A 20,876-nucleotide genomic window follows, 5' to 3' on the forward strand; every position below is an offset into this window, starting at 1 on the left:
TATGTGAAATGAGTTGATTTCATTCTAGTTCCCAGTAGCCACATGTCCACATCACAAAAACTACCAATGTTGGCAATAATTGGCAGTGGTGGTGGTAATTTCAGATGAGGATGGAGACAAACATGTGATCGAGCTACTTAGGCCTTTCAGATTCAGGGGTGAGGTAAACAGGCAGAAATTGGCTTGAGAAACTACTATATTGTTGCTGCCCAGGCTCTACCTGTTCCACAGGACTTAAATGTCTAGAGTACCTGTAAATTATCACTAAAACCAAAACATCCTAAACTTTGTATATTGAATTATATTATGAGGCCTAATTTAAGTGATTTTTATTATCTCTAGATATTGAGTATTCTGTAGAAAAGTGTGGCTTGGATTTGACCTAAGGAATTTACTGCACAATTTTTGGAAGTGCTAATTGGATTTTCTCTCCGAACAGAGATGCTGCATAAATCTGAGAGGAAGTGGGGAGGGAGATATAGATTCTTAAAGTCTATAGTATGATTAGTAGTAAATGATCCAAAAGAGAGAGATGAGTCAAACTTATTGAATGGCTACTTGAAAAAATCCAAAATACGTAGCGTATAGCAGAGAAAATAACCATAAATTAAGTGGAAAGAGCCTTACTAAAAATTTACTAAGACTTTGGAGACTGTATCTTCATTTTTAATGTGTTTTTATAAAATTTTCAGTGTATTTTTTTTCTGTTTGCCTTGTGTGGCAATTTGCTTTGCAAGAACCTCTGCCTTTCTTTCTGGACTTTTTTTCAATTTTTGTAGATGCATGCCTTGTAAGGGGAAAAAACCCTCTCTTCTGAAAGAGTTGGAGCCCTCACTCTGCTATAGCAATTGACTCAGGAAATATGGGTGAATTGAATTAACTTGGGGACTGAAATGTTCTGCTGGCATTTGAGATGTTAAAGGGAGTAGACAGGCCAAATTGCAAGAGGAAGAATGCTCAGGCAACCTGTAGGAAAATAAATATATATATATATATATATTCCTACAGGTTGCCTGAGCAATGTTAGAAGGGACAGGCTCATGGAATGCTGGCTTGGGTTTGGGTTAAAGGGCATCCAAAATGCATACACATGGTGTGTTTTTTAAAATAAATAGTTCACTGTAAGTTTCTTGGACTTGAATTATTTACATCTAGGAGGAATAAGCATTGAAATGAAGCTTGTATCACTTTCCTGTATGCAAGAATTTTTTTGTATCCTACTTCGAACATAATTAATCAACAAATATCTAATTGCCACAGGATCCTTGAAGATTCAGTGTTTTGTAAAAAGTTTAACAGAAATGCCCTTCCATTGTAAAAAGTCCTTCATTGTTTACACTTGTAAATTGTTCACGTGAATCCTGGGTTCATGGCAAGAAAGGTTCCAGTGCTTGACTCCTGGAAAACTGCAGGCTTTGGCTTAAGCTTCAGACTTTCTTCCCTTTCTTTGCAGGTATGTTTGCAACTGTGGATGGCATTTCCCAGCGTGCTCCTGTGCACTGGTCAGAGAATGTGATTGGAGCAGCCCTGTGTTTTCCTTATGTAGTTGCTCTTGACGATGAGTTTATTACAGTGCATAGCATGCTGGATCAACTACTAAAACAGACCCTATCTTTTAAGGAAGGCCACATCCTACAAGACTTTGAAGGTATTAGCTAGTACATCTATCTCTTTGCATGAATTTCTTGGAACATTAAAAATCAAACTTTATGCTGACATAGTATAAAGTAAAAAAAAAAAAGGGGGGGGGGGCTCCTTTGAAGAACAAGCTACCTCTCCTGAAACACACAATAATAGAACATCCTTAAATGTAACACTTTATCCTGCTGTTAATAGCGTTTTCGCTAAAGAATATTATGTCCTATATTCCTATAAAACATTGCAAATGAAACTTCTTGTTCTTTGAGTGATGGTCCTTATTGTATTCCACTGTGGTTATGCATGCGCATCCTGTGCCCAGAGCTGGAAAATGTGAAAGTGGTTTTTGTTGGTCTGCGCATGCACCCTGACTCACCTTGTGCCCCCAACTGAGGGGATAAAGTCGGGGCAGACCGACTTCCTCTCCAGTTCCTTCTCACTACCACATGATCCGGGTCAGAACCTCTGTCTGTAGCTTCAGCTTTGTCCCTTATGATAAGATTTTGCTTTGCAAATAGTTTTTAGTATCTTGTACTGTTAATAGTTTGTGTTTTCATAGAAATGAGGAGTCCAGTGGCACCTTAAAGACTAACAGATTTATTTGGGCATAAGCTTTTTTGGGTAAAACCACAAAAGCTTATGCCCAAATAAATCTGTTTCTCTTTAAGGTGCCACCGGACTCCTCATTTTTGTGGATACAGACTAACACAGCTACCCCTCTAGTGTCTTCATAGTTTTTAATGCTAGATTCATCTTTGGGGGAACACTTCTTCCCCCCCGCCCCCCACCTTGTGTGGGTACAGGACTCCGTGCTTCAAACTCTGTGCTTCCTGCCAGAAATCATTCTGGATCAGCGACAACCACCAACACTGCTTGTACTGCCTCAGAAGAGCTCACATCACAGTGAGGTGCAATATCTGCCTCAAGTTCCCCAACCACACTGAGAAGAGCAGGAACTCCACCTTCAAAAACACCTCATGGAAAAGGCCATGAGGCCTCAATCAGAGCAGGCCAGGGAACTTTCTCCCCTCTCCCCTACCCGCCCTACAGTGGCCTTACTTAGCAAGGATTAAGCCTCCTGCTGCTATGGCCAATGCTGGTGCCAGAGAATCTACCCTCATAGATCTCATAGATCTTCTCGGGAACCCAGGAAGCACTCTCAAATGCATGAGACTGCCTTTCTTGAAATCCACTTTGAAGAGGTCGCATTCAGCTTTGAGCAAGCCTAGCATCTCAACCCAAGAGGACTTAGAATGTACTAAGTCCCAGAGGCTTGACAAGAAAGCTCTTAAACATTGGGCTCTGTTGATAACAGAATGTGATCTGTTGGTACTGTCATGCTTCACACCTCTAAAACCTCTGGATCCATTAGCACTGACAAAGATGTTCACTGCCTGTCCACAGTGGTCTTCGACAGCATCCTCTCTGGCTCCAATGGTCTGGGCAAAGATGACCCTGCTTGCACTGGGGAGGACTGGGTCCCATGCTGCTCAACAGGACATCTTCACACTGGTGGATCCAGAATCCCCTCCATTGGGTCTGTTCCTTTCCAGAGATGTTATAACATCACCTGGGGAGTCAACAACTTGAAGTTCATTTCCTGCTCTTTCCTTGAGGTGCAGCTTCTCTCCAGTGGCACTGATGGTACCACCTCTGGAACCGGAATCAATTTTCTCCTCATCAGGAAACTCCAAAGCAACCGAGGAGTCTTTCTTTCCTTACCCTATGTATCCTCTGCTGCCCAAAAGAATTACACCACCTGAGGCTCAATCTCCACATTTAACTCTGAGCTGCTGTCGCCCCTTGCCAGGATGCCTCCACATACCCCTTTCAACTCTTCCTACTGGCCATATTGGGGCCCCTGGGACCAATACACCCCTGCAGAGTAGGACAGATCTGCTAGGAAGTTACTCTTTGCCTCCCCCAGAGAAGGAAGAGCATTATGCACTGGATCCATCAGTTCTGCTGGAACCAGCAAGACTTCCGTCTTCATCTCCAGACAAACCGGTAACCCCTTTGTCTCCCTCCCCACTCCACTCCTACTTACCCAAGTGAATTCAGGCAGTTCCAGGATCATCTTCGTAGAGTTGCTGGTGAACTACAGATTCCTCTTGAAGAGATTCAGGAATCCTAGAGCAAACTCCTTGACATCCTCTACTCAGGTTGGTAAGGGGCTAATCCTTGTTTTTCACCCCTCTCCCAACTCTTTGGTGGTCAAAGCAGCTTCCAAAAGGGCTAGACAGCAACCCCCGGTCTGCTTCTGTGGACAAAGAGGTTAAGCGTCTAGACCTGTTGGGAAAAAGATGTTCTTATCATCTAGCCTTCAGTTCAGGATAGCCAGCTACCAGGCACTAATGGCCAAGTACAGCTTCCTGAACTACTCCAAGTTTGCAGAGTTCACTGACAGTCTTCCATAACAGGACAGAGCTTGTTTCCAGGTGGTGATAGATGAAGCAAATTAATAGCAAAGACGACCTCAAATTTGTAGTTGAAGCTGCTGACACATCCTGTAGAGCCATGGCTACTGGCATTGTTAGGTGTAGAGAGACATGGTTGTGTGTGTCAGGGTTCCCTAGAAAGATTCAGAATAGTGTGGAGGGTCACATATTCTTCTCCCCCCCCCCCCCCCCCACACACTGTTCCTCAGATGTTCTTATCAACTGCTGGAAATGGCTTACCTTGATTATCACTACAAAAGGTTCTCTCCCCTCCCCCCCCCCCCCCCTTGCTGGTAATAGCTCACCTTACCTGATCACTCTCGTTACAGTGTGTATGGTAACACCCATTGTTTCATGTTCTCTGTGTATATAAATCTCCCCACTGTGTTTTCCACTGAATGTATCCTATGAAGTGAGCTGTAGCTCACGAAAGCTTATGCTCCAATAAATTTGTTAGTCTCTAAGGTGCCACAAGTACTCGTTTTCTTTTTTCAATGAATCAGTTATTCAGTCAGAAGACTGACATCCTTCTATCCCTACCTGGAAGGACTATAGGGCTACCCTCTGCCCCATGAATAAGATTAAGATTTTGTCACTTTTTTTTTTAGTAAAAGTCATGGACGGGTCGCAGGCAATAAACAAAAATTCACTAAAGTCCGTGATCTGTCCTTAACTTTTACTAAAAATAACAGTGATAAAATGGGGCTGAGTCCTAGCCCTTTTGTGGGAGAAGGGGAGTCCAGCACCCACTATGGCTGGGATCTCCAGAGTCCCCTCCTGGTGTTAGTAATAGCTGGTAGTTCCAGGGTCCCCCAGCTGTGGGGCCAGTGGCTGGGAGTTGCCGGGGCTCCAGGGCTGAAATGGAAAATGTCATGGAGGTCACAGAAGTCACAGATTCCGTAATCTCCATGACATAATCTTAGCCTTACTTATGAACTGCCACGCAACGGCAGCTGGTTTAAAGGACCTGCTTCCCTGCACCTTCTGCAATAGGTATGGCATCCCAATCTCAACCCCCAAAAGAAGCACTATTTTTGATGGGACCTCAATAGCTTCGAGCCACTAAGCCCAACATTACCCAACCTTCATACACCATTTGGAGGTCATCTAGTAAACTTTGTCAACGTGTGGAGTGCAGTAACAATAGATCAGTGCGTGCTGAATGTCATCCATTCTGGCTATATGAATGAGTTTGCATCCCTACCTCCTCCAGAGTCATCTTCCCCTTTAACTTTTGGGGACTACTCTCAAGACTATTCTCAAGCAAGAGGCAGACTCCCTATTACTGTGAGGAGCAATAGAACATGTGTCCCCTGAATACCAAGGGGGCAGCTTTTATTTGACTTATGCCCTTCTTTTGGTGTATAAGGAAATATGGCGACTAATTCTCCACCACCACCACCACCCTAACTGCTTCATTTGTAAACTCAAGTTTCGTATGGTTATGCTGGCCCCTGTAATGTCATTAATAAAAGGACATGGTTTACAGCTCTTGATGTGAATGAAGTGAGCTGCAGTTCACGAAAGCTTATGCTCAAATAAATTTGTTAGTCTCTAAGGTGCCACAAGTCCTCCTTTTCTTTTTACTTTCATTTAGATATTCATCCCACTCTGACGCTTCCTAAAGTATTTGCAGTAATGACCGTTCACACCAGATGCCTCGGTCTCATTGTCTTCCCCTGCCTCGATGACTTGTTCCTTGTTGCCAAGTCATGCCAGAAGGCCCATGCTACACCTTCTCTCTTCCCTGGAGGTCAGTGTAAATGCCAAAAAATTTATTCTCACCCCGCACAGTCTCTGGACTTCATTGGGGCCACCCTCGATTCGATTATTGCAAGGGCATTCTTGCCAATGGACAGATTTCAGACCAAGAATAATATTGTAGCCCCAATGGCAATCAGCCCTCCAGTACTGGTCAAAACGTGCCTGTCTCTTCTAGGTCATATGGCATCATGCACTTACGTCACTGTGTTCGCAAGACTCCACCTTCGTTGCCTTCAAATATGGCTCCAGTTAGTATACTCTCCAAACTTCCATCCTATTAACTTCATGGTAGCAATTCCTACAAATGTAGTTTTCTTCCCTACTGTGGTGGACAAATCCTTCACAGGTATGAGTAGATGTCCCCTTTCTCCCCTCTTCTCCAAACCAGGACCATTACTACAGATGGATCCCTTTTTGGTTGAGGAGCTCACTTGGACACCCATGCAGCACAAGGCACCTTGACGCCACAAGAGTCCATATTCTGAAGGTATGAGCAGTCCAGAAGGCATGCCGAGGCCTTTCTTCTGTTCATCCACACTCACTACGTCCTTATGCTGTCAAACAGTGTTATTACCGTCTTCTGCATCAACAAACAGGGAGGCTCAAGATCCATCTCCCTGTGCACAGAAGAGGTCAGCTTGTGGAACTGGTGCGTCAGCAACCAAATCGCCCTATCCGCAGCCTACCTTCCCAGAAAACAAAATACGCTCTGACTCCCTCAGCTGACATTTTTCAATTGACCACAAGTGGGAACTCCATGACTTGGTACTGCACAATATCTTTGATCTATGGGGAACCCCAATCAGAGATCTATTCACCTTCATAACTAACAGAAAATGCAAGACACTGCTGCAGAGGAGCCCTATGTCACCACTTCCCAGGCGAGAGATTTCTTCCTTGGTCAGATCACCTGATCTGTGCATGCCTTCTGCTACAACCCCTGTCATGAGTTTTGTGCAAAAGCTGGTAGGACAGGGCATGAGTTATCCTGATTGCCCTGTACTATGTTAGACAGTTTTGGTTCCTAAATCTCCTGTGCATGTAATCTTGAGTAGCGATCCTCCTCCCAACATTCCCTGAGCTTCTGACCTTGTGGAATGGCAAGATCAAGCACGCCAATCTGTATTCGCTTCACCTCAGGGCTTGCTTTTTGGATGGGCATCATCCTTAGAACGCTCATGTTCCACAGTCATACGAGACATACTTTCTAACACTAGGAAGGATTCTACTAGGCAATGTTATCTGGCTAAGTAGAGATGATTTTTCTCCTCAGACACATCAAAGGAACATTATTCCAGAAGATTCGGGTATCCCTCTCATTTTAGATTGTATCCCTTCTCTAAAGGCATCAGGGCTATCCATCAGCTCCTTACAAGTCCACTTGGTAGCGATTACTGCCTGCCATCCTCCTTCTGAGGATTACTCAGTCTTCACTCACCCACTGACCCCTAGATTTTGGAAAGGCCTAATCAGAACCTTTCCACCTATTCACAAGTCTACTTCTCTGTGGGACTTCAACCTTGTTTTCTCAGCACTCTCAATGCCACCCTTTAAACCCCTAGCTTCCTGCTCCATTTCCCTTCTCTCCACAAAAGTTGCATTCCTTGTAGCCATTCCCCTCAGTCAGAAGGGTTGGCAAGCTTGGATCGATGATGGCGGATCCTCCTTATGCTGTATTCCATGAAGATAAAGTTCCGCTACGTTTATCCAAATTCACCTCCCAAGGTGGTTTTGAAATTTCACTTGAACCAATCAATCCATTTAGTTGTGTTCTTTCCTAAACTGCACTCTTCCTCAGAGGAACAGAGTCCACACCCTCGATGTCCAGCAGTCCTTGATGGTGGTCTTTGTAGGTAAAAGGCCAATTGGGAAGTCCCAGAGACTATTCATCATTATAACAGACTTGGGGGACAAGTGATCTCTACTCAGAGGATCTCCAAATGGATCTCTAACTGCATTCTACACTATCAACTCTAAAACCTTCCCCCCCACCATGGGATAAGAGCTCATTCCATGAGAGCACAAGCAATGACTATGGCATCGCTTCAGGAGGTATCCCTTCTTGATATTTGTAAAGCAGCCACATGGGGCTCCGTTCACACCTTTACGAGACACTATGCCCTAGTCCAGGACTCCTCTGCTGATGCCTCCTTTAGAAGGGCTGTCCTTTACTCAGCCCTACCATTTACATCTTTGCACCCTCCTCCTACTTAAGTACTGCTCGGTAATCACCTTCAGTGGAATACAATAGGGACCATCACTGGAAGAAGAGGAGGAGTTTACTTACATGTAATTGGAGGCTCTTTGAGATGTGTAGTCCCTATCTGTATTCCACCACCCACCCTCTTCTCCTCTGATTCACGGTGGAGAAGGAACTGGAGAGGCAGTCGATCTGCTCCACTTTTTATCCCCTTGATCGGAGACATGAGGTGAGCCAGGGCACTTCTGCGCAGACCAATGGACGCTACTTTCAAATTCTCCAGCTACCGGCTCATGGTACGCATGTGTAACTCCCAGTGGAATACAGATAGGGACCACACATCTTGAAGAACCTCCAGTTAAGAGATTCTTTGAGATTTGGTTTTGAATTGAATGAAGTAACATTTGCAAACTTTATGCACGAGTCGTCTGACTGATACCATTGTGCATAAAGTGGAGCAGGTGTCTGTCAGTGAAGCCCTCACTTGTAATTTGACAAAATTTTTTCCTTCAAAGGAACACTGTCAACTTAAAATTTTGTAAGTGAGTTGAGTAGTTTGTGGTAATACATTTGCAGATGACTCCTCCTCCTTCTCCTGCCACCTTTTGTAGGTGTGGAATCACACTTTCTCTCTTTGGTTGCCGTATAAGATAATCAGAAACAGGTTAAACAGGTTATATGTAAAAAGCTGACAAATGCAGATAGTGGAAAAATTGAAAATACCGATGTTTTTTGTTTGGTAAACATAGGTCATATCCATAAAAATAATGCCAAAAAAACTTTAGAAGTGATTTCAAGTTGGCTTTCCTTTAGCTATGGATTTAGTTTCATATCTACATGGAATATAATATAGCTTTGTATATTATGGTAGAACTGTGCTAAGTTGCACTGGAATTTGTTTTCAAGTCTACAGTTCACTAAAGCATGAATCATCTAAGAAGTACCAACATAGTCAATGTTGCTGTCCCTGTGAGCCAATGGAAGGCAAAACACTCTGACCCCTCAGAACTCAGTAATATACCAGCAATAAGCTGTATGTTGCTCTAGGTCTGGTTTAAGAGCTTGGTCACAGAACAAGGTGGCACTTGTGTTGAGAGTATGATGATTCTGGTTTTGGTTCTTCCCTGACAAATATGCAAATACAGGTTTGCAGGCTGGGGTGCACCTTTTTCCCTCACTGTTTCATGATATACTAAGATGTACAGAAAACTTTCTGTACTAGAACACACGTTAATGCCTGTGAAAACGAAGAAAAATTGCTAGTTTGGGTGGACTTAATTTTTTTTGTAGTTTTTTTAGGGACAAACTTAAAGGTATAGTATAAAATCTGTTAAATATATTAATTGCAAAGATGAGCTTCAGAACTTGAAAACAAAAACGACAACTAAATTTTTATATCATTCTGTATTCTATAGCAATGTTAACGTTTAATGAAGTCTCTAGAAATCAGTTTGTACTGTTCAAAATGCCAATTGCCCATTTTTTTGTCTTCTCTACTCAGGAAAGGTAATTGTAGCTACCAATAAAGGTGTGTACATCTTGGTGCCATTACCTTTAGAAAGACAGATTCAGGATCTTCTAAGCAGCCACAGAGTGGAAGAAGCCCTAATCTTAGCAAAGGCAGCCCGAAGGAACATTCCAAAAGAGAAATTTCAGGTTTGTCCTACCTTGAACATATATGAAAATATATGTGGAAGCTGGTCCAGTGGCAAAGAAGTAACTGAAGAGTGAGAGCTCTCTAGGGAGAAATCTAATATCTCCTATTCCTTGGGTCTGAGGAGATAGGTATGCTGCTGCGTTGACTCCGGGTTGGAAGTGATTATGAGTTGGCAGTGCTGAGTACTGCTGCCTGGATGTCTTCTCTCTCTACAGTTGTTTCTCAAGGGTGTTAATGGCTTCATTAAAAGATGGTGCATGTTCTATCATGCTGGTAAAGAGATCTTGTGCTATAGAATTGAGATGGTGAGAGAATAGATAGAAAAGCGAATGATGGGTTGTGCTTTTTATCTAGGCTCTCCTTGTGCACAGGAGGTTGCCTCATTATGGTAAAATCATCTCACTTTTTCAGTATTGTGATTTCTTTGAAATCATGGTCTATAGAGCATATAATTAAAAAAACAAACCCCAAACCTGAGAATAAGTGAAGAACCACATGGGCAAACTTTTGTAAAGTACCTGTCCAACTATTTAACACATTTTTAAGATTACCGAACAAGACACTTTGGTTTTAAGGAGAAAAAACAATTGTGTGGATGTGGATCAGTTTTTTTGCAATCTTTGTTTTTAGTTTATGAAATCTTATCACTTGGGTAACATTTTCTAGATTTTAAGGCATTCCGAAGGGACCATTGTGATAATCTAGCCTGACTGCTACATAACACAGGCTATAGGACTTGCCTGGATTATGTTCTGCTTCAAGTCTAATAGTTGTGATTAGATTAGAACATATCTCTTTAGAAGAACATCCTTTCTAGATTAAAAAAAATTCCAGTGATGGAGAATTCACCACAACCCTTGATAAGTTGTTCCATTGTTAATTATCCTCACTATTAAAAATAAACAAAAAATGCTCCTTTTTTCTAGTCTGAATTTGTCTAGCTCCAACTTTCCATCTAAGGGTCTCAATGCTTTATGAATACGAATGCCTCACAAACATGCAAACAGGGCTGGTGCAAGGATGTTTCACGCCCTAGGCGAAACTTCCAACATGCGCCTGCCCACCCCAGCCTTGCGGCAGCTCGGCACCCCCCCTGCGGCAGCTCCCCGCCGCCACCTCCTTCCCTCCCCTCGGCCTGGGGAGCCGTGCGGCAGCTCCCCACCGCTCCCTCCCTTGCCCCAGGGAGCTGCGTGCAGCAACTCCCCGCCCTAGCTCACCTCTGCCCTGCCTCCTCCCCGAGCACGCCGCCACTTCTCCCGCCTCCCAGGCTTGCGGCGCCAATCAGCTGTTCAGCAAGCAAGCCTGGGAGGGAGAGAAGCAGAGCAGGGCGGCGTGCTCAGGGGAGGAGGCAGAGCAGAGGTGAGCTGGGGCGGGGAGTGGCACTCCTGTGCGTGGCCCTCCCCCCCACCCCCCGTTACTTGCTGCAGGCGGCCCTCCCCGCGCCCCCCTGCCCCTGCTCACCTCCGCTCCACCGCCTCCCCAGAGCGTGCTTTTGGCCGCCCCCAACCACTTGGCGCCCTAGGCAACTGCCTAATTCGCCTAGTGGTTGCACCGGCCCTGCATGCAAAGTAGGCTTTATGTCCATTCCATAGATGCAGGGTGGATGGAAAACTAAAGCAAAGGTGACCTAACTACGTGAGGTGATGGCAGTCAGGAATAGAACCCATGAGACTTGACTCAGGCACCTGTTGTAACCCCTGACAAATACAATATTAGTTACACTTTTGTATATGTGTGGTTTAGTGATTTATGGATGCGTTTTTAAAAAGTGAAATTCAGTGCTGACTTAAGAGAATACTAGATAATACTTAGTCCTGCCATGAGTTCAGGGGATTGGACTATATGACCTCTCGAGGTCCCTTCCAGTTCTATGATTCTATTATGACTATTGGCTGTCATCAGAAGCATTCATGAGGCAGAATCTCAGTTGGAAACTACTTTTGTTGAGCCATTGAGATGAGTGTATCTGTTCCCTTCCTGCTACATGTGCGTGGGCTTCTAAGAGCAGGTCCACACTTAAAATGCTGAGCTGCAGGCTTTGCTGAAGACACTACTACACCAATGGGAGAGCTGCTTCTGTTGGTGTAGTTAATCCACTTCCATGAAAGGCAGTAGCTGTGTTGACAGGTGAAGCCCTCCTATTGATATAGCACTATCTATACCAGGGATTAGCTCGGTATAACTGTGTTGCTCAGGGGTGTGGATTTTTCACACCCCTGAGCAATGTAGTTTGTAGTGTAGATCTGTCCTCGATGAGAGTGGAGTAAATATACTAATAAACACTTTTGTAGTGGAAGCCGAAATATACAGAGAAGTAGCATTAAGTCACCACAAATGTGATAAAAGAACATATTTCTTTTAAAAAAAAAAAGGGGGGGGGGGCAAAAAAAAAAGCTTCAAGTGCTCAAGAAATTAAAATGTAATAAAACATTGACCCAATAAATGAATCTGTTCGAAATAAGATTTATTTTTATCCAAGTAAATGACATTTTTAAACTTGTAGAAATACATCATTATTCCAAAAAGAACAGGAGTACTTGTGGCACCTTAGAGACTAACAAATGTATTTGAGCATAAGCTTTCGTGAGCTACAGCTCCCTTCATCGGATGCGTTCAGATTTTCCACTGCATGCATCCGATGAAGGGAGCTGTAGCTCACGAAAGCTTATGCTCAAATAAATTTGTTAGTCTCTAAGGTGCCACAAGTTCTCCTTTTCTTTTTGCAAATACAGACTAACACGGCTGCTACTCTGAAACCTATCATTATTCCAAAGCACCATTAATTATCTTTCTCTGACTTCCTTCTCTTTGAGCCTTCCTTTGGTCACTATAATGACATTCAACAGTGGGTTTTTCTCAATAGTGTGGAAGCATCTGTAATTCAGTGGGCAAGTTAATGATAGAAAGGCAAGGGAGGTGTCTTTTTTTGTTTTTAAAAAAATGCACAATTATAATTTCACTGGTGTCACCTTTTGTAGCAAGGCAGTGGGGGAATCGCTGCCCTTCCAAGTCCTCCGATTGGTGGAAACTGATAATACAGTGTCATTGGAAATGGGTTGAGTTTGGTAGCATTTGAAAGCCCTTTCTCCCAGGAACATAATGGTCCCAAACATGGCAAATCTCAAACAATTATGTAAATATATTCAAGAAAATGTTCAAAATCAACTTTTTTTTTTTCAGTGTATTTTAACATAGACATGTCAAATTTTCAGTCCTTGCAAAGTTAAATTGTGGCTTTCAACTGACAGTACTGTATTATCAGTTAATGCTCAGAATGTGATACTTGATTGATTTTTTTTAATGTTATAGATGGTTGTAAATGGAAGGAGAGCTTCAAGTTCATTTGTCATCACTGGCAAAAAAAGGTGATTCAGTGGTTATTTATTTATTTTATTTATTAAATAAATAAAATATAAGAATTTCAAAAAGGAAATTGGGTTGTTAAAAGGTCACCAGTTCCCTTCTGTGCACTTAGTTTAGATGAAGCCCTAGAACACGAAAACAGAGTGGTGAAAGCCTTTGGGAGATTGGTGGGGTATGACACAGCATCAGTGCTCTTCTTCTCTCTCTTCCCCCCCAATCCCTAGAACTCAGATGAATTTTGAACAAAACTTTAAGCATAGCAGAAGTAACCATGCACCATTTAAACCAGTGGTGGGCAGGCCACAGGTTGCCCAACGCTGATATAAACTCATTAGGTGCTGTTAAATGCCAGGAAGGGGCAATTTTAAAGCTACAAGATGAACTTACTCTTAGTGGCAACCCATTCGCATATAACTGACTGGTGCTCATTAATGTCAAGATGGAAGGCGTCTTCAGTGATAGATAGATAGCTACAGGTTATCAGTTGAATGGCTACTTTGGATCATGACTTTGATGGAGTCTTGGATAATTCTTTGGGTTTTGAGGACTTCATACATCTGTGGGCTCCAGGTAAGAACAGACTAAAGCTGTGCTCAGATGCAAAGAGGAAAGTCAGTGTGAAGGTGGTCGGGACTGTTACAGAGCTAACTGCAGACAGATCATTGTTTGCTCATGTCCTGGTTGCATCCTAATCTGTGTGGTCTGATCTGTATGAGACTTTGGGGAAGTACAAGTTCTTCATGGTACCACAATATATGTTTGAATGTGATGGAACAAGGTGTGACGCTGTATAAAAGCGAGGTGACCATGTTTTCACTAATGTATCATCATTGATATATCACCACTGTTGCACAATTGTGATAAATCAGGTAAGGTCTCATCGGAAAAGTTATAGTCTGCTCAGTATGATTAGCCTGTTTATATGCATGTCATTATTGAATATGAAGTTATGAAACTTTGCTATGTATTTGTATCTCAAACCTGTTGTGTTTGAGGGTAACACCCTCAAAACAGATTTACATCAAGCCTAGCCAGCCTGCTTGATGGTCTATTAAGGACAATCACCTCTTCCAGGGATGACTCCTGATGTCTCTTCAGGCAGCACGTAGGCAATGCTTGCCTCATGTCTCAGCAAGGCACATGTGACCCAGGACTCCATGTTTTGTCATTAACTTTTCATGTACCTAAACTAAGAGTATAAATTGCAGACTGAGACATTCATTTGTCTTTTTCCTGCTCCACATCTTTGGATTATGATTTCTAACAAAGAAGAGCTTTGAACAATGGACTGAGGACCCCAATGTTTGGCATGAACTAGAGAGACTTATTACAAACTGGCAGATTTAACATCACTGGTATTATTATGATCTACAAACTCTGAAATTAACTGTAATTGTACGATTCATTTTAACCTCTTAACTCTTCTTTTCTATTAATAAACCTTTAGTTTTTAGTTACTAAAGGTTTGGCTGCCAGTATGGTTTTTAGGTAAGATCTGAAGTATATTTTGACCAGGGGTGTATGTATGTGTGGTTTTTGGAACTGGAAGAACCTAATACATGTGATTTTGGGGTTTTAATAATTTATTGCAGAAGTCTGGTTTGTCTGGATGGTGCATGAGGGGTTAGAGTGTCTGAAACAGATTGTCTATGGCTTCATAATAACTAGTATAGTATTTTGACTTGGTGAAATCTTATGATAGAATATACCACCAGTTTCTGGCAGTTTGACCTAAGCTTGGCACTCTTAGCTGTGTCACCTGCCAGGCAGTATGATACCGGGCATATGTGCAAGACCAAAAGCAATCCAGTGCATTCTGTGCATGGTATTCCCAAGCCAGCATCTACTGACAATGTGACCCAGTGCCTTATGCCAGCAGAGACCTTTCAGCATAGAAATCGTAGTTGGTATGGCTGAGGGACAAGCTCTCAACAAACCAGAAACTTGTAACACCTGCCAGAATTTGGTTGAACACTTAATTATGAGACTACAGAGAAAATACTGGACCTATGTTGAAGTCCACTTCGTGTTTGACATGTATGCAGAAGAATCAATTAAAAATCTCGCCAAAAAGAAGACTCCATAGCATTACACCTGTCCAAAACACAATCATTGATTCCATAAACATCCCTAATGTTGCAGTGAAGAAGCTACTGTCTCATACTCGCACAAAGGATGAATCAACCATACATCTTGCAGGAAAAATGCTCCAGCATGTAAAGAATTGCGCAGATATTTTTGTTGTTGCATAGCATAATGAAGCTGCTGCCTCATGCTGCTCAGTGGAGTTTCTTCATAGGTCCCATGAGGAGGCTGCCATTAGAATTCTCTTGCATGCCATCAGTGTCACAAAGAGAGGAGCTACTAAACTCAAAATTTTTGCGCAAGACACAGATATTCTAGTGCCCTCCGTGGGATGCTACCGAAGACTTCCAGAAGATTCTGTTTTTGTGCCTACTACTGGTGAACAGAATCACTGTATATCCCTCAGATGCTTCTATCACTTGAACCATTAAAAGTCACCGCGCTGCCATGTTTCCACACTTTTTCAGGCTATGACGTTACTGTTACATTAGCTGAAAAGATCAAATTATCTTACTGGAAGGCATTTAATTCAGCCTCCAAAGAGCCTCTCCTAGCTCTGAATGGCTGAGACAGTCACTGGTGAGGTCATAAATGCACTGGAGACATTCATATGTGGAGTTTACCATTTGAAGACAAACATTACGACACTGGCAGATCTGCGTTGGTGGATACTTTCCAAGAAGCAGACAAATAGAGAGAAATTGCCACCATGAGGGGTGTATTTACCTGCTATTAATAGGGCAAATTTTCAAGTTGTGCAGTGGCTCCAGGATAATTGAGCACATCCCAAACTACCCTCCCCTCAGGCCTGGGTAGGTCTTGGATGTTGGACTGATCACAGCAGTGTGTGAATTACCAGGCACTCCCCAATCAATCCTTCTGATAATCAAATACTCATGTGTGAAGACCAGATGCTCACCACCTTTCAAATGTTTGGCCAGCAGCCTGCTTTATATGGAGATATGCGAGAATTAGTGTGACAGCATGTCTAGCAGTGTTGCCCTAGACGATGACTTTGAATAAATGTTTTCAGTCCTACCATGTCAAGGCTAACTTCCCTAGGATTACCAAAGATCATTCTTTTTTTATGTAAGCAATAAATCACTGTGTTAAAGTATAAACTCTCAAACAAAATATATATAATCTAAAAAACAAAAATTCTAGATTTATGTTTGGAACTGTTATGTTTGTGGGTATCATTAGAAAGCCCTTTCTCCCACTTGACACATTTCTGACAACATTGTGTTGTCAGAATTTCCGCCAAGAGGAGGAGCGGGAGCTGGTGGGGGGCAGGAAAAGGCAGTGATTCTCTCCTCCTCCCCCTGCTATGCTGCAGAGGGTAAAACCGTCGAAATTATGATTCTATTGATTTTTATGAATCAAGTGACACCTTCCTTACCTTTCTATCACTAACTTGCCCAGGGAATAAGATTGTAATACATTAAGTTCCCAAGCTACAACTTAAGTGCTATGTAAATGTTGAGTTTTGAAGGTGACCTGTGAAATTTAAAAAAAAAAAAAAAAAAGAAAAGATCACAATCCCATTTTAATGATGCATGAAGAAATCCTGAATGGCTTTTGTCTAACTTCCCCTACTGTTTTTATTTTTACTTTAAAACATTTAGGTATTGTCTTGGTCTGGAAAATTGTATGGCATTTCTGGAGAACTAATGATGTAGTAACTTCACAAGCAAATAAAGTTTGACAAACTGAAAGGGAATTTTAATCATGGATTTATACCTGGATTTGATTCTCTTTTGATATTAAGTCCAGTGCCCAATGAATAGATTGGAGAAAGATGTCTTGGATTCAACAGACTCACCACTTTATGGTATGATAGTCTGCAAATATTTGAGATGTCTGAGAAGCATTGCAGGGAAGACCAGACTTCTAATTCCCAATATATCGGAGGAACAAAATAGGCAGGAAAAAAAAAATCAAGCTCTTCAAATCATAAAGAAGCAAACCAAGATCAGTAACCCAAGGACAATGTGTCACGTTATATTTAACACCTTTCCATGCCATGAGGCCAGATAATTTTCCCTGTACTACTTTCATTTAAGTTGTATGGATGAAGTACAGGAAAGACCATACCACACTCTGTTCATACCACATATTTAATTGCAATCCATTATTTAAAAATAAAGATGATTCAGGACTTTTGGGGTGGAAAGTTTTTTTCCAAGTTATACATATTTACAATTTTTAGAATAAATCATTCTTCTCTGTTCCTACATACTTTACGTAAATGAACAACCATTTTCTCCAAGATTTACCAAATTACTCCATGTAGGCATCTCAAACACTTCAGTCCATGCAAGCAAATGTGACTTTCACAATTGTCCAGACATCTGAAGAAAGTGTTGGGATTTATTTACTGCTTTGCCATGAAAGTACATGAATATGGGTAAAATCAAACACACACAATAAACCATTTCCATTTCCCTTAAAGCAGTTAGCAGGGAGACAACCAGTTACCTTGAAGTTGTTGCTTAAATCTCTGTGTACACCATATAGAATAACTGTTACTATAAGGTATCAACACAGTGTGCATGTATAAAAACAACTGATATCCTTGCCCAGACTTGACCTGTAGTATCCCTTTAGTATTTCCAGGGTGAGAAGAACTTTTATAGTTAATTCTTTCTTCATATTCTGGACCATGGGTTTGGGGCTTTTTTTTCCACAATTTTCCAAAAATTCCACAATTTTTGCCACATTGCTTATGTGTTGGACCCTTCCATTTTAACAGAATTGTCTTCCAAAAATTCCTCCAGACTCAGGCTAGCTCTTAGCCATGGCTTCTGGCCATGGGTTATTTACAGGTCAGACTCCAGATTTTTAAAGGGATCACAAACCTGTTTTCCCAAAAGCATATTGAAAGCTTTTTAATATCACAAAGAAAATAAAGGCGTGTATTTATCCTAATATTAACCAGTGGGATTCCAATTCTACCACTGAACTAGAATCCCAAAATAAATGGGTTAGTCTTGTCATGTATAGTTGACATGTGGTCTTTAGTGTATAAAAAAGGCTGTATCCGTCCCCTCATTAAGAAATGCTTTCTTAATCTGTTTTCTTTCAGTAAGGGCATCAGGTCTAGAAATAGATTTTGCTTCCTGTACAGAATATTTTTTGTAACAGCTCTTAAAGACCTTTTTCCTATTTATATAATTTAAACGTTCATTAAAATGTTAAACAAATGTTTCCATGACAGAACAATATTATAATATAAAAGCTTAAGTATATTTATATAAAATTTTGTCCCAGGTCATTGTAGACCAGTTTTTATGAAAAGGGAAAAGGAAACAAGCAAATGTACGAAAAATTGCAATTGCATTTTTTCTAAATAGTTTAAAAATCTTAACATATAGTAATTAGTGTAATACGAAAATAGGGAATATTACCCATTGGAATAACTTTACTGAAGCCAAAAAGGAGAAATTATTCCAAATTCAGCCTACCAGACTTAGTAAGATAAGAGGTAAATCATCAGTAGACTTTTCCTTTTGAGTTTGAGACTTAATTTTTCCACACAACCCCTTCCCTCAAAACAACCAACCAACCATCTTCTGGCTTAATCCTACTCAGATAATACAGCTGTCAAATCACCCAGTGCTGTGGTAAATGTGTGATAGCTACTGTTTAAGAGCTAAAAATAGAGAGATAACACAGCAGCTTGTGCTAACTCTGGAAACCTCTACTTGAATAAGGAGCCAAGATGGTGATATTGATGTGTATGCTATGCTGGGAGGTTTCTCCTTAGATTTTTATAAGGAATGTGTTTCTTTTGGGAAAAAAAAATTGACAGTTGATGTGGACCCAGTTTCTGCATAGCAATCACCAGAACCAATGTCCACTTCCATTCTGTAACAGCATATAGAATTTTGCCTCAAGAATGACTTCAAGAAAATTTTTTGCCTACTCACTCACTAATCTGATTTTACTAATTAACCACTCCTTTAATCCACAAATTCAGATTCTAGCTTTAGTGTTACTCCTAAATTCTAATTTCAGATGTTTTCCTTTATTTGAATGTTTTTCCAAATTTTCATTTAATTTTTTAGGCTCATTATCTTTATAGTTCTTAGTCTTCTGAAAAGACTAAAAGGGCTTCTGTGTTTACAAGTCTGAAGACAAGCTTGATACGTTGTCTTAATGCTTTTAATATGAATAAAGGCAACTATCCAGAAGGAAAAACTTCTCTTCAGAACTGATTCCTCAGGAAGACATACATGGTGAGATGGGGCTGGGATAACAGAAGTGTGGTTTCTCACCTATTTGCGAGGTTATTTAAGCATAATTTTTAAAAAAAATTATAAACAAGCAAGGTGCGATGAAATTTTAGAAGGGGATTCTCAGATGGCTTCTTTCTAAATAGATAGATATAAGCACTCACTTTTCCAGGAAGAACACATCCCGACAGTCTAAAGAAGAAATGAAAAATTAGTTGAAAACACTGATAGGTAAACAGGGAGTCAGTCTGTAAAGTTTCCATCCTCATTCAGTAACATCAAAATCAAGTTAAAATGGAAGATAAGTCATCTCGGAGCAGCTGGCTTCTACAGTCTAGTCTTCTGAAAATGTTATCGAAGAGCTGATGTTTGGAAGCAGCATCAACCTTCCTGTCTTTGACTGTGGCAATGACAGATAATCAAAGTACCTGTTTAGTTTTCTTTCCCAGCAGGGCCTCTTGTGCAAATCTTTAGTAAAATTCAGTTTAAAAGGAGTATTTTCCTCATCCCTTTATAAAACTTTTTACTAGAAATATTGCCAAATTTTGCACCAGGTGTATTTTCTCCTCTTCCTTAGAATACCCAGCACTTGCTTTCTTGGCGTGTTTGATTTTTTTTTTTCCCCCCCAGCATTTTGATCTTCCTTTCCATTCTTTGAACTTTAAGCATGCAAACTGCAAATCCTTTTTTCTTTCCAAAGTGGTTTGTCCAACATTTTGTCTTAGCCTTGCTGTCCATTTCCACCTTTCTCAAGAAAGAGGCTAATTTAATGTTGGTCATTTTATGATGGCAGAGTTCAAGGGAATCTGTCAGTAACACCTCCTGCCTGCCGTTGTGCTTGGACAGAGAAGAGGCAGACAAAGCCAGTTGTTTCAAGGCCTACACGCTAGGAGCTGGCACCCTCTGTTTAAAATGCTTTTCCTCTTTGTGGGCATCTTTTCTGTGTTGATTATTTATCAATGATGATAGCCGTATTGCTCAAAGACTGCATCTAAGCAAGTCTTGGGACAAGTGACTGTTTCTACCATTGCTGAGATCAGGCTCTGTCCCTTGATATAAATGTGTCACCCAGTTTAAAAAAAAAAAAAATCTAGCAAATTGCACTTTATACATGACTGAACATGTTTTGCTGGAACACTCAAATGCGAGCTTTGTTTTGGGAATGTTTCTGGCGCACATTTCTTTGCCTGAATAATTCTTCATTCTTTGTACAATATAATTTTACCAAATATTAAAATCACCTGTAGATTTATAAATATGAAATGGAGCTTAAATGGTCATTTTACTGGAAGTTAGTAACTTATTTGAAAATATACGGGCTTAGCAGAAGTGGGAAACACACTCTACTCTGTAGTGAGTTATTTTGATTCTGTAGGACCAGTGAATTGTTATTCAAACAGTTGCAAGTACAGCAACCTGTTCTTACTATTCTGCACTGCCCTCTGGCTTCTTTGTTTGACCTGTTTAAAGTATAGCAGTCTATTTTAAATATCCAG

The 20,876-nt window shown here is 41.2% G+C and overlaps 1 protein-coding gene across 2 annotated transcripts in view; it reads left to right on the forward strand.

The window, feature by feature from the left end:
* The window catches only part of TGFBRAP1 (transforming growth factor beta receptor associated protein 1), a 60,229-nt gene that overhangs the window by 11,804 nt on the left and 27,549 nt on the right, over positions 1-20,876 (forward strand). For both annotated transcript variants that reach the window (XM_074964610.1, XM_074964618.1), the window contains exons 3-4: positions 1,454-1,648; positions 9,542-9,696. In XM_074964610.1, coding sequence (XP_074820711.1) covers positions 1,454-1,648; positions 9,542-9,696 — 350 coding nt within the window. The remainder of the gene's footprint in view (positions 1-1,453; positions 1,649-9,541; positions 9,697-20,876) is intronic.

Source organism: Natator depressus, chromosome 1 (assembly GCF_965152275.1).
Source record: "Natator depressus isolate rNatDep1 chromosome 1, rNatDep2.hap1, whole genome shotgun sequence".
Lineage (NCBI taxonomy): Eukaryota > Metazoa > Chordata > Testudines > Cheloniidae > Natator > Natator depressus.